Source organism: Bos mutus, chromosome 26 (genome assembly GCF_027580195.1).
Source record: "Bos mutus isolate GX-2022 chromosome 26, NWIPB_WYAK_1.1, whole genome shotgun sequence".
NCBI lineage: Eukaryota > Metazoa > Chordata > Mammalia > Artiodactyla > Bovidae > Bos > Bos mutus.
The window spans coordinates 33837395-33849450 of NC_091642.1; the positions used below are offsets into that span (position 1 = coordinate 33837395).

The window sequence follows — 12056 nt, forward strand, 5'->3', positions numbered from 1 at the left end:
GAGTCAAACACAACTTAGCAACTGCACAACAACTCAGTGAATGACACTTACTTATCTTGGCCAATCCACTCTACTCTCCCAGGAATAACAGGATGATAACACGGAAGCTAGTCACCCGAGTCTTTTCTTAATGTATGTGTGCATCCTAAGTTACCTGAGTTGTATCCGACTCTTTGCGACCCAATGGACTGCAGCCTGCCAGGCTCCTCTGTCCATGGGATTCTCCAAGCAAGAATACTGGAATGGGTTGCCATGCCAGGGATCAAACCCAAGTCTCTTCTGCCTCCGGCATTGTCAGGCAGGTTCTTTACCACTAGCGCTACCTGGGAAGCCCACTCCAGTATTCCCATGGGCAGAGTGGCCTAATGGACTATAGTCCATGGGGTAACAGGATGTATATCTTCTTAATGTATATCTTTGGTTAATGTTTTAGTTATTTGATGCCTCAAGTTGTTATGGAGCAATGTTTAAAGAAATACCATGCTTGGGTGCAAAGAAGATCTGGTTTTCACTGACTCCCATTGACTATTAATGGATCCTCAGCCTAAACTTCGTTCTCTTAAGTGCGTTTGAAGGAGAACTTGAACTTTTTACTTCATTTGGGGTATTTCTGGTATAAAATGTCTTGTCTCCATGGCTTATTGTTTCACCCCATTTCAGACTTCAGAATAGTTTTAGAACCAATATAATAATAGCTAACTTTCAGTTCAGTTTAGTCGCTCAGTCGTGTCCGACTCTTTGTGACCCCATGAATTGCAGCACGCCAGGCCTCCCTGTCCATCACTAACTCCTGGAGTTCACTCAAACTCACGTCCATCGAGTCGGTGATGCCATCCAACCATCTCATCCTCTGTCGTCCCCTTCCTCCAATCCCTCCCAGCATCAGAGTCTTTTCCAATGAGTCAACTCTTCGCATGAGGTGGCCAAAGTATTGGAGTTTCAGCTTTAACATCAGTCCTTCCAATGAACACCCAGGACTGATCTCCTTTAGAATGAACTGGTTGGATCTCCTTGCAGTCCAAGGGACTCTCAAGAGTCTTCTCCAACACCACAGTTCAAAAGCATCAATTCTTCGGCACTCAGCTTTCTTCACACTCCAGCTCTCACATCCTTACATGACTACTGGAAAAACCATAGCCTTGACTAGACGGACCTTTGTTGGCAAAGTAATGTCTCTGCTTTTGAATATGCTGTCTAGGTTGGTCATAACTTTCCTTCCAAGGAGTAAGCGTCTTTTAATTTCATGGCTGCAGTCACCATCTGCACTGATTTTGGAGCCCAGAAAAATAAAGTCTGACACTGTTTCCACTGTTTCCCCATCTATTTCCCATGAAGTGATGGGACCAGATGCCATGATCTTCGTTTTCTGAATGTTGAGCTTTAAGCCAACTTTTTCACTCTCCACTTTCACTTTCATCAAGAGGCTTTTTAGTTCCTCTTCACTTTCTGCCATAAGGGTGGTGTCATCTGCATATCTGAGGTTACTGATATTTCTCCCAGCAATCTTGATTCCAGCTTGTGCTTCTTCCAGCCCAGCATTTCTCATGATGTACTCTGCATATAAGTTAAGTAAGCAGGGTGACAATATACAGCCTTGACGTACTCCTTTTCCTATTTGGAAGCAGTCTGTTGTTCTTAGTGAGTGCTGACTCTGAACCAGCCATTGCTCTATGGCTTACATGCATCATCGCTTTTAATCTGGATGGTGACCCTATGAGGTGAATGCTCTCATTCTTATTTTATGGATGAGGAGACTGAAACATAGAGACATTAAGTGAGTTAAGATCACATGGCTAGTAAGTGACAGAGTAAAGGTTTAGCCTTGGACAGTCTGACTCCAGAGCTAGTCCTCTAGGTCCATCTTGCAAACCACCTGACTTGCTAGAACTTTCAGCATCTAGAGATCAGTCTAGGGGTAGGCTGTTCCATTTGCGGTCCCTGAGAAACCTCACCTGGCATAGTCATTCCTCGTGACTCTAGGCTTGGTTTTGACTGGCTTTGGCCAGCAGGACATTAGGAAGATTGCATTACGCTGTAAGCAGAAGGTGCAAAAACACCTGCACAGTGGGGCTCATCCTTTTGGAATGCTGCCTCCACGTGAGCCATCCCTCAACCTTTCATCCCAGCTCAGGCCACAGAGCAGAGACCAGTCAGCCCCATTTGTTCCTCACCCGAACTCCTGGCCCTCAAAGGAAGGATAGAATGGTGGTTGTTTTAACCCACTCTGTTTAGAGGAATAGTTTGTTGTGCAATAACACATCATGGAAATGGCCAAGAAGCCAAGGCCAGGCTTGTATGAAAGATATGGGCCAAGTGTACAAGAATACCTAGAGTCCAGGGCTCAGGAGAGCAATGGAGGTTTGAAGCCAGGTGAGCAACAAGTACTCCAGGAGCATCTTTAAGCAGCAGGCCTGACGTAGCTCAACCCACAGTCAGGGACTAGGAAAAATGCACTCACAGGCACTCACAGTGGGCGGAGGGCCCAATACCAGGCAAGATGGACATCTGGCTGGAGGCTCCGGGCAAGAGTAGCTCAAATTTGCACAATAAGAAGGCTCTCTCGAGCTTCTGCCTGGAGTCAGAGCAAATTCCGAGGCCTCTTCAGCCAATGCAAGGACACAGGTGGGAGTCAGTTAACAGAGTGGGGAAGGGCGGACTGGGTCTCCCCGGAGCCCATCCCACACTGTCTGAAGGAAGGTTTCAACAAGCCTTCTCTCATTCTCACCAATGAGCTTTCCTCTCTTCCATCTTGCCAGGGTGTGGGCTCATTATTTTCTCTTTCCATGATCAGAGCAGAAAATCAGAAAAAAAAAAAAAAAAAGGCTGGACCACAACTTTTCCATCTGCATAAACACAAGTATGTTTCTTTCTCATCAGAAAAGGGTTTCCCAGCAACTGTGTGTGTGTGTGTGTGTGTGTGTGCAGACATACACTATGAAGTGCAGAACACATGTTCTTAGGCAAAATATGTGACGTAATCTAGTTCTTCATTTGAAAATCCTTTTATTTCCTGATTATAAAAGTAAGATGTTGAACAAGATTTAGAAATTACAGAAAGTACATAAAAAAATTAACATTTGTCCAAAAATCACCCATCAGAGATCATCACCATGGACACTGTGGTGATTTCCTTCCAGTATTTTTTCCACATTGTTTTGTATTTCCTCTGTATCATAATTCCTTTGCTGCCCCCTCTGGAGGGTGTGATTGACACAGTCTGTCTTTAAAATGTTGGGGATGAACATCTGTTGTTTTTCATTGTTAGTTCCTTTGTACTGATATCTAGAAGTCATATTATTGGGTCAAAGTCATTATTATTGCTTGTTTTAAAAGACGTTGATGCATCTTGCTAAATTACCTCAAAACATGTTACTAATTTATATTTCTACTCCAACAGCAGTATCTAAGAATTCCTATTTTATTATACACTGGCCAGTAGTAAATCATTTCATTAACAAAAACTGGCAGTGATCTTTTAACTTATTCTCCCTTCCCCTTCTGTAGCATTTGAAATTTGGCATAGATATAAAATTGCTTGGCACCGAATTGCTTAGGATTACACATTGATTACTGCAGTGGTTGCCTAGTGCATTCCTAAATCAACCTGTTAAAGGGACTTTGCCTTGCTTTTTTTTTCCCTAATAAATAAATAAAAGCTCTGGTGAGTAGGTGTGCCTTGCCTGTAGTTTTCTGACAGAGGTATGTGGATACTTCATCCATTGGCCTTGCCTGCTTGCTCAGACCCTACCTGTACAGGTGTAGAGCAGGGTTAGGAACATGGATTCTGGAGTCACAAGGGCCTGCTTTGCAAGGCAAATTCCGTCACTTACCAGCTGGGTGACCTTGGACAACTTATTCACGAACCTCAGCTGTCTCTTCTGTAGAAGAGGAACGATGTTACTTATTCATAGCATTGCCTTGTGTGTTACATATGACCAAAGGGCATGGCGAGTTGACTCTAAGGCTAAGAGTCTAATGCCCTGCATGAACTGGCCTTGCATCTCTCAGGTGTTAGCCTCACTTCCAGCTCCATTGGACGCTTATTTTCCTCCCTCTGGACTTTTTTTACTTGCTGATTTTTTTTTTCCTTCTAGAATACTCTCCCCAGATAGATGTCTACCTCATCATTTAGGTGTCAGCTCAAATGTCACCAACTCAGATCTTCCCTGTGATCCCATCCCCCATTGTTCTTTGAAAAACTTTTAATTTCTTGAAAGTGCTGAATCCTTCCATGGAATGGTCTTTTTTGCTTTGTTTTGTTATTTGTTTTTTGGCCGTGCCATTCAGCTTGCGGGATCTTATTTCCCTGACCAGGGATCAAACCGAGGCCCATGGCATGAAAATGTCGGTCGAAACCACTGGACCGCCAGGGGAGTACGATGACCCCGTTGTCGACTGTGGATATTCTTCCCTCCACTGGCACCAGGAAGGCACCATGAAGAGAGGCGCTGCCTGTCTCTGTCTTCAGGAACCCAGCATGGTGCTGCCCAAAGCCGGCACTCAATCAGTGCTTAGGGAGTGGACTGGCAATAAAGTGATTTTTAAGATCTTGTGCTGGAGATTTTATTTTTTTTCCTTAGAGTGAGCAAAGTAGTTTTCTGCTAGATTTACCACTAATGGGTCAGAGCTGGAAATACAGGTATTAAAAAGTCAGTAAAAATGTGAGAGCTAAGGTTGTCCTGGCAGGGTTACTTGTGTTGTATCTTAAAAGTTTTGACTTTAGACTGATCTGGGAGACTCTCAGCCTCTTCATCCAGTGGCTGTGTCCACAGTGATGTCTTAACTGCCCTAAAACCTCAGTTACCCTGCATGTAAAGTGAGAATAACACCTACCTCAGAGGATTGGCTTGAGGATTAAATACAGGTAACATGTGAGTACCTGAAGATGATCAAGCACTTTTTTTTTTTTTTTTTTGGCCTCGTTGGCATGTGGCAGCTTAGTTCCCCAACCAGGGATTGAACCCACGCCCCCTGCACTGGATAGCAGTCTTAATCACTCCAGCAAAGTCCTAGTCAACATTTTTTAAGTGGTAGTTATTTTTGTGTTTAAGAAAAGCAAGAACCAAGTAACGTTGGGCTCTGAGAATGATACAGAAGGAATAATTACTATGAGGTTCTGTTTATTAATTACCATATTCATGAATATTAATTCATAGTCCCAATGAGTGATCGTATATTCAAATAAACAATACTAATCTATGACTCTGTCCTCTTGGGCTTTGGAAAAGCCCATCCCTTTCTACCTAGATGTCTTTGGATGTATATGGTTAATATTTCGTTAATTATGGTGGAAGGGCGTTGTGTGTACATCAGTGTCTCATATGATGCATATAATTAAGCCACTTTTTGCTGGGAGCAGAAGAAAATTGGGCTTTCCCGAAGAAAAGCAGCTTGCTCCCAAAGTTGCTAACAGATTGCTTCTTAATTGAACTTGGGAGGTGAATTATATGGTGAATTAGAAAAAAGAACATCTCTGAATTTAGTGAATTGTTCCATAAAGGAAACTGTGGGATTGAATTGCAAATGCTGGATGGAAACATTTCAGCCTGGCCCCATGCATCACGGGCCGCTGACCTCTGCTGTGTTTCAGTGAGAGCGGTGAACAGGCCTGGAGCTCTCTTTTCAAGGCGTGGAGGGCATTCTTTCCCAGAGACCAGCTGTAAGCCTGGGTTTCTTATGCAAAGGAGACGTTTGAATAAACCACTGTGACTAATGAAATCTACAAGGTCTTTGCATAGCCTCTTACTGAGGAGGTAATTAACCAAAGATTAAATATGGGCATATATATGTATTTTTTCAAGTTTTTTTTTTTGTCTTGCAGTCACATGGAAGGAAAATATATCCGCAGTCTCTGAATACTCCCTGTCCCCATTGCCCCCAATCTTTGTCTGCATCAGGCTGTATTTCTCTCTGCCTTGTTCTGTGTGCTTGTGGCTACAGTTATAGCCACAGCCACACCTGTCTCACTCATTCGATTGCTTTTACTGAAATAGATGTGAAAAATGACTTTCTTAGTACTCAGTGTCTGTCTCCAGCTCCACATTTTCCATTCCTGGTGAGCTTGCGAGGAAAAGAGATTGGTTATAAGAACACATCATGAGATGAGGCTACCTTTTACAGGGTTCTCTCAGTAGAGAATCTCAATTTTGGCTGCACCTTAGAATCACCTGGGGAGCTTTTTAAACTCCCAAGGCCTAGGCCATGCCTCAGACCAATCAAATAAGAATCTCTGGAGAGGGATGCATACATTGGTATTTTTCTAAAAGGCTTCCCAAGATGATCCCAAAGTGCAGCTAAGGTTGAAAGCCATTGTCCCAAGAATATCTATTCCCCTCTCTCTGTAAGCTGAAAAAGACAATATTTTTCCATCAGTGATGCTGAATTAGAAATGATTGGGGTTTTCTTTTTAAGCACTGTCTACCTGATTCATCCATCTACCTATGCATCCATCCATCAATCCATCCATCAGTCACATATTTTATTGAGTGTCCGCTATGATGTGCTAAGGGCAGTGCTGGGTGTTTATTATTGGGCAAGACAAGGTCCTCTCTTCAGGATGCTAAAAACTAGACAAGGGGATCAGCCAAATAGACGGGAGATGCCAATGACTTGTGGTGAGGGATGTGACTAAGCCCAGGGCGCTAGAGACAGAGAAGAGGGGGCTTCTATCTCAAGAGGAGCAACAGGGCTTCCCAGAGGAAGTGGTATTCAAGTTGAGCCTTGAAGATCCAGAAGGATTTGGCCAGGCGAAGAGGTGGGTGTGACAGAGGAAGAAGCATCAGCAAGAAGAGAATGGAAATCCGAGCCACCACCGTGAGTAGCTGAGGTGACTGAGCACAGAGCAGGAAGCCCTGAGGTACCAGGTGGAAGAGGCCAGCAGAGCCACATCACAGGGGCCTCAGGGGTCCTGTCGGGGTTTGGAACTCATTCCAAGGGCAGTGGGAAACCTTGGGAGAGTTTTCCTCAGGGGAGTAGTCAAACCATATTCACTCCAAGTCGACCCTCAGGCTTAGCTGTAGTGGAAGCAGGAGTTTGGCTGCCCTTCTGAGAAAAGATTAGACCCGCCAATCTCTTACTGGTAAGGGTGACAGAGAAAGGATGTGTGTTCTTAACTGCTGTGACCCCCATCTCAGTAGTGACTTTGGATGTACCCTCAAGACCTCCTGGAAAATGCCCTAGGTCCCTCGGGAACAGCCAGCCACCCCTGCTAGATAACCCAACTTGTTCCTTGTTCTTTCTGGGTCTGAGGCAGAGGGGAAGGAGCTCAAATCTGGGGGCTCCGTCAGGACCCACCTTCAGCTTCTCCATTACTAACCATCTCTGTACCATCAGGGCAGACAATTCACACCTTTTGGAACCTTGTTTCCTCATCTGTGAGATGGGGATGTTTGTGGCTTTTTTGCCACTGAGTCTTCGTGAGGCTGGACTTCCAGGTGGCGCTCGTGGTAAAGAACCCGCCTGCTAACGCAAGAGATATAAGAGACACAGTTTTGATCCCTAGGTCTGGAAGATCGCCTGGCGGAGGGCATGACAACTCATTCCAGTATTCTTGCCTGGAGAATCTCATGCACAGAGGAGCCTGGGGGGGTAGCAAAGAGTCGGACAGGACTGAAGCGACTTAGTGCACACACATGCAAATAGCGATGCTTTCCCTGCCTTCATCTTCTGGGGCACCTGGTCTCCTCCTCCTCGACTCCAGGGCTTTGCTTCTATTGTAACACCAAGGACCAAGGGGCCAAAGGAATCAGAAGTCCTCAACCTCCACCTCCTGGCCTCCTGCAAAACGGAATAGCAATCTCTCCCAACCATTGCTTCCTCAGCCACAGCCTCCAGCTAACCTTGAACCAGGCTGTGCCCAGCTATCCTTAAAGGACTATATATATATTATATACATATATATAGTATGCTATTATATATAGTGTGTATATATATATATATGTTTGTAGGAACCGAGCAGGTCTAATTATTCTAACTCTTCATTCTAGACTGGAACTACATGGAAATCTTTCAAATCCCAGCGTCTCTGCCCCCTACTGCCCACTACTAATACCCCTGATTATATTCAGAGCCAGTGCATTTACAGAATCCTTTCATGCCCTCTGGCTCCCATTTAGATCTCTCAGAATAAAAGCCCTTATTTTGAAAATGGCCTGCACGGTCCCCCACAGCTCCAGACCCTGCACTGCTCACTGACCTCAGCGCCTGCTGTTCTTTGCCTAGCTCATTCCATTACAGTCACACCCACCTCCCTGCTGCCAAGCACACTCTCACCCCAGGGCCTTTGCATCTGCTGTTCCTTCAGTTGGAATGCTCTTCCCCAAATATCTGCAGACCCTTTCCCTCACTTTCTCCAGGGTCCTGCTTTTCTACCTTGTGTGAAATGGTAACCCTCACCCCCAGCATTCCCTATTCCCCTCCACTCTTTTCTTCATAGAGCTTATCAACAACCGACACATATTGAGTCTTCTATTTGTTATCTCCTCTACTATCCACTGGAATATAATTTCCATGAGGTCAGAGTAGAGATTGTTCAGTCATATCCTGAGCAGCAGAAACAGCATCTGGCATGTAGCAGGTGTTGGATAAATATCTGTTGAATGAGTGAATGCCTAAACAAACCATTACCTCATTCGAAACACGCAATGGCCCATTTGACAGATGAAAAGTCCTAGCGCTCAAGGTCCCATCCATGCTCACACAGGGAGTAAAGACGAAGCTGGCCTTGGCCTCAGGCTCTCCTTCAGTCCGCTCACCGGCACATTCCTCTGCTGGCCAGAGATTTTCATACCATCGGGATTTCCCCTGACCTTTAGCCCAAGAGGAAATGATATTGCAACTGGAAGAATACCCAGAGGGCTGGGAGCTGGCAGCGAAGTCCCCAGCAGCTGCAGGGAGCGTGTGATTGGATTCGGAGTTGGCCAGAAAGGCAGCGGACAGCAGAATGAAGGCACGCAAAAATATCCGCGTGCGCCTGGGCCGCCGCCCGCGTCAGTCACCAGAGGGAAAGAGGTGGTCTGCGAGTCAGGAGTTGGGATTCTGGAACAGCCGAGCAGTCTATCGGGGTTGTCCGGGGCCAGGGCATTAGGTTCCATGTTTAGGACCCTTCTTCGGGCAGCACTGGAAGCCTGTGACCTCTGGGACACAGGAAACATCATTGAGCTTGTGACCAGGAAACTGTCTTGAGCCCTCGGCTTCCCTTATGGGCTGGCAACCCCAGGCTGATCATTTTGTGTCTCAGTTTTCTCCTCTGTAAAATGGGGTTACACTTCTGCCATGGAGTTTTTTAAGCAAAGTCAAAGGGGAGATGGGAAAACTTCTTTGTAAGCTGAACTTTTCTAAACAAATGCAAGAAGAAATAATTTTGCACCAGTAGCTTGTTCTGTAGAGGTTTTGATGTGGTTTCATAGTCTCCTGGACACAGGATTTGTCCTTAAATCTGCTTTGGGGTATCCTGACCCACCCAACTGCTCAACCACTGAATGCGGGAGACACTGGGGGCCCCTCTCAGCCCCTCATGTCTAAGCCATCAGCCTCTCCTGTTGCTCTGCCTCCAACTCTTAATGTATTCCTGATATCCCTGTGGATCCAGCCTCCCTGCCTGCCTAACACGGTCAACACCTCGACACCACATGCCCATTCCCAAACTAGTGTCTTTTCCAGATCCTCCTTCTGCTGGGATGCGCTGGCCCGGATCTCCATGTGGCCGGCTCCTTGTCTTCCAAGTCTCAACCCAAATGTCATCTCCCTGAAGGGCCTTCTCTAACCACTTTCTAAGGCTGCTCCAGTCCACTTTATCACATGCTGCATTCGGTCTTCAGAGCATTTTCTGAACCTGCAATCATATCCTTTATTTTCTTACCTACCATGTATCGTCCAGCCGCCCATTTGGAACTGATGCACCAAACAAGATGCATGTCTTGTTCACTGCTGGATTCCTGCTCCCTGGGGCTGTATCTGGTTCACAGTAGGTCTAATAGTGGACAATGATAGACCATCTTCCTGGTGGGTCAGGTGGGAACCTGGTTTCCAGATGATACTAGCAAATGAGATTGTGCATCACTGCTCTTGACTGAGGCAGTGTCTGCAGAGTTTGATTTATAAAGTAAACAGGGAAATTTCTAAAAGGAGACTCATCCCAAAGAGGAAGCCAGGTTACCTAAGTTTAAGCCGAGGCAGCAGCCACTGTCACATCACACAGTCAGGAGCAGCGCTGGTGATGTTTCCTGCATCCCACACCAGGGGCTTTAGAAGCAGAGAGCATACTTTGTGTACTGGGCTTTCTCAGGGAGGCGAGGGTGAAGAAGCTGTCGATAGTATTCATCTGTTCACTTTGTATATTTCACTCCAAGTACCCTGAACTGATTGAGGAAAGGCTACTTTATTAATAATCTGTGTACTATGTGCATGGTTATAAGAAAGCAAGTTCTTTTTTAGCTTCAGCATTGAGAACAGCACCAACCTCCCCCCCCAACCCCCCTCCTCCGCACGTAGTAGGAGCCTGGATATCCTTTGTTAAACAAATCTTTGGGGACTTCCCCTGGTGGTCTTGTGGTTAAGAATTTGCCTTGTAATGCATGAGTCAGGGCACTAAGATCCCCACATGCCACGCAGCAACTAAGCCTAAGCACTCCGGAGCCCTTGCACCACACCTAGACAGTCCATGCACCACAATGAAAGATCCCACATGACTCGAATAAGACCAGAAGCATCTGAATGAATAAATATTTAAAAGGAAAAAAAAACAAAAAACCCCCCACATACCTTTACTGATCCACTGGTGATTCTGATTGTTACCCAGGAGACCAGGTTTGTCCCCTCATTCATGGTGCTGATGCAAAGGCCAGTATGTCCTCACGTGTCTCTTCTTTGTTCCTTTAGGTGGGCTTGGAGAGCAGCCATCTGGGAGCTGGCTGAATGCTACAGCCACGAATGCCAGCAACGAGGAAACCAGAGAGGGTAATGTGAGACCCCACCAGGCCTGGGGGTATTTTTTCTTTCAGTTGTTGTAAATTTCACATAATATAAGATTTTTAGCCATTTTAACGTGTCCCATTTCATGGCATTAATTACCTATACAATGCTGTGCCACCGTCACCACTATCTGGTTCCTGCCACTCCCCGTGTCTCTCCTGCCTCCCTGATGCCAGCTTTGGGAACCTCATGTGTGTTAGTGGCTGTGCCACATCTGACCCTTTGTGACCCCATGGACTGTACCCGCCAGCCTCCTCTGTCCATGGAATTCTCCAGGCAAGAATACTGGAGTGGGTAGCCATTCCCTTCTCCAGGGGATCTTCCTAACCCAGGGATCGAACCCGGGTCTCCTGCCTTGCAAGTGGATTCTTTACCATCTGAGCCACCAGGGAAGCCCTTTGGGAACCTTGTCTTGTACCTTTTACTTTCAACCTTAGTGGACTAGAAGCAGCAAAGGCTGTGGGTGAGAGAGCAAGTCCTCTGGTTGAGTGAGGTGGGCCAGTTGCCAGAGAAAGGTATAAGGATGGTTTGGTTGCTCGGGGACTGGATGACCTCCAGTTAAACCCTACAGTCTGGACTTGATTTTTCTCTTTGGTGCTTGGCTGGTGAGCTGAGGGCCCCAAGAATCAAGAGGTGGCATGATGAGGCTATGGGCACTGGAGGTCTTACAGAATGAATGGGCCGGAGAGGCAAGGAAGGAAAATAAAGCTGGAGTTGGGGCTGGGGAGGCAGGTGTAGAGACCCCTGTGGGCTTCTCTGGGGGCGGGGGTGCTGTGGGAGTGGCTGGCTGTGGGCAGGGCCACTGTCAGCAGGGGTCTGCCTGGAGGTACCACCTCCACCTGTCTGCACACCAGCGCCCAGATGTGCATATGCTTTAAGAGATTCTAGCCTGGAGATTACAGGAGGCGCCTCACTGCAAGCATCTCACTTTGGATGAAGGTTTTCCTGTTCAGAAAGTGTGCTGGAGGAGAAAGGCTGCTGGGCTTGTTTCTGGCCTGCATCCTGCAGGAATCAGGGCTGTTGTCGAGAGTAGCATGTCTTCTACATAAAATCAACACAGAGCAAAGGGAATCATTTAAAATGAT

At 46.3% G+C, this 12056-nt stretch overlaps 1 protein-coding gene across 2 annotated transcripts in view; it reads left to right on the forward strand.

The window, feature by feature from the left end:
* TLL2 (tolloid like 2) overlaps positions 1-12056 on the forward strand; it is a 145309-nt gene that overhangs the window by 55401 nt on the left and 77852 nt on the right. For both annotated transcript variants that reach the window (XR_011462779.1, XM_005898846.2), the window contains exon 3: positions 10879-10956. Coding sequence is in view for 1 of the 2 variants with exons in the window: in XM_005898846.2 (XP_005898908.2) it covers positions 10879-10956 (78 nt within the window). In the remaining variant the exon portion in view is untranslated. The remainder of the gene's footprint in view (positions 1-10878; positions 10957-12056) is intronic.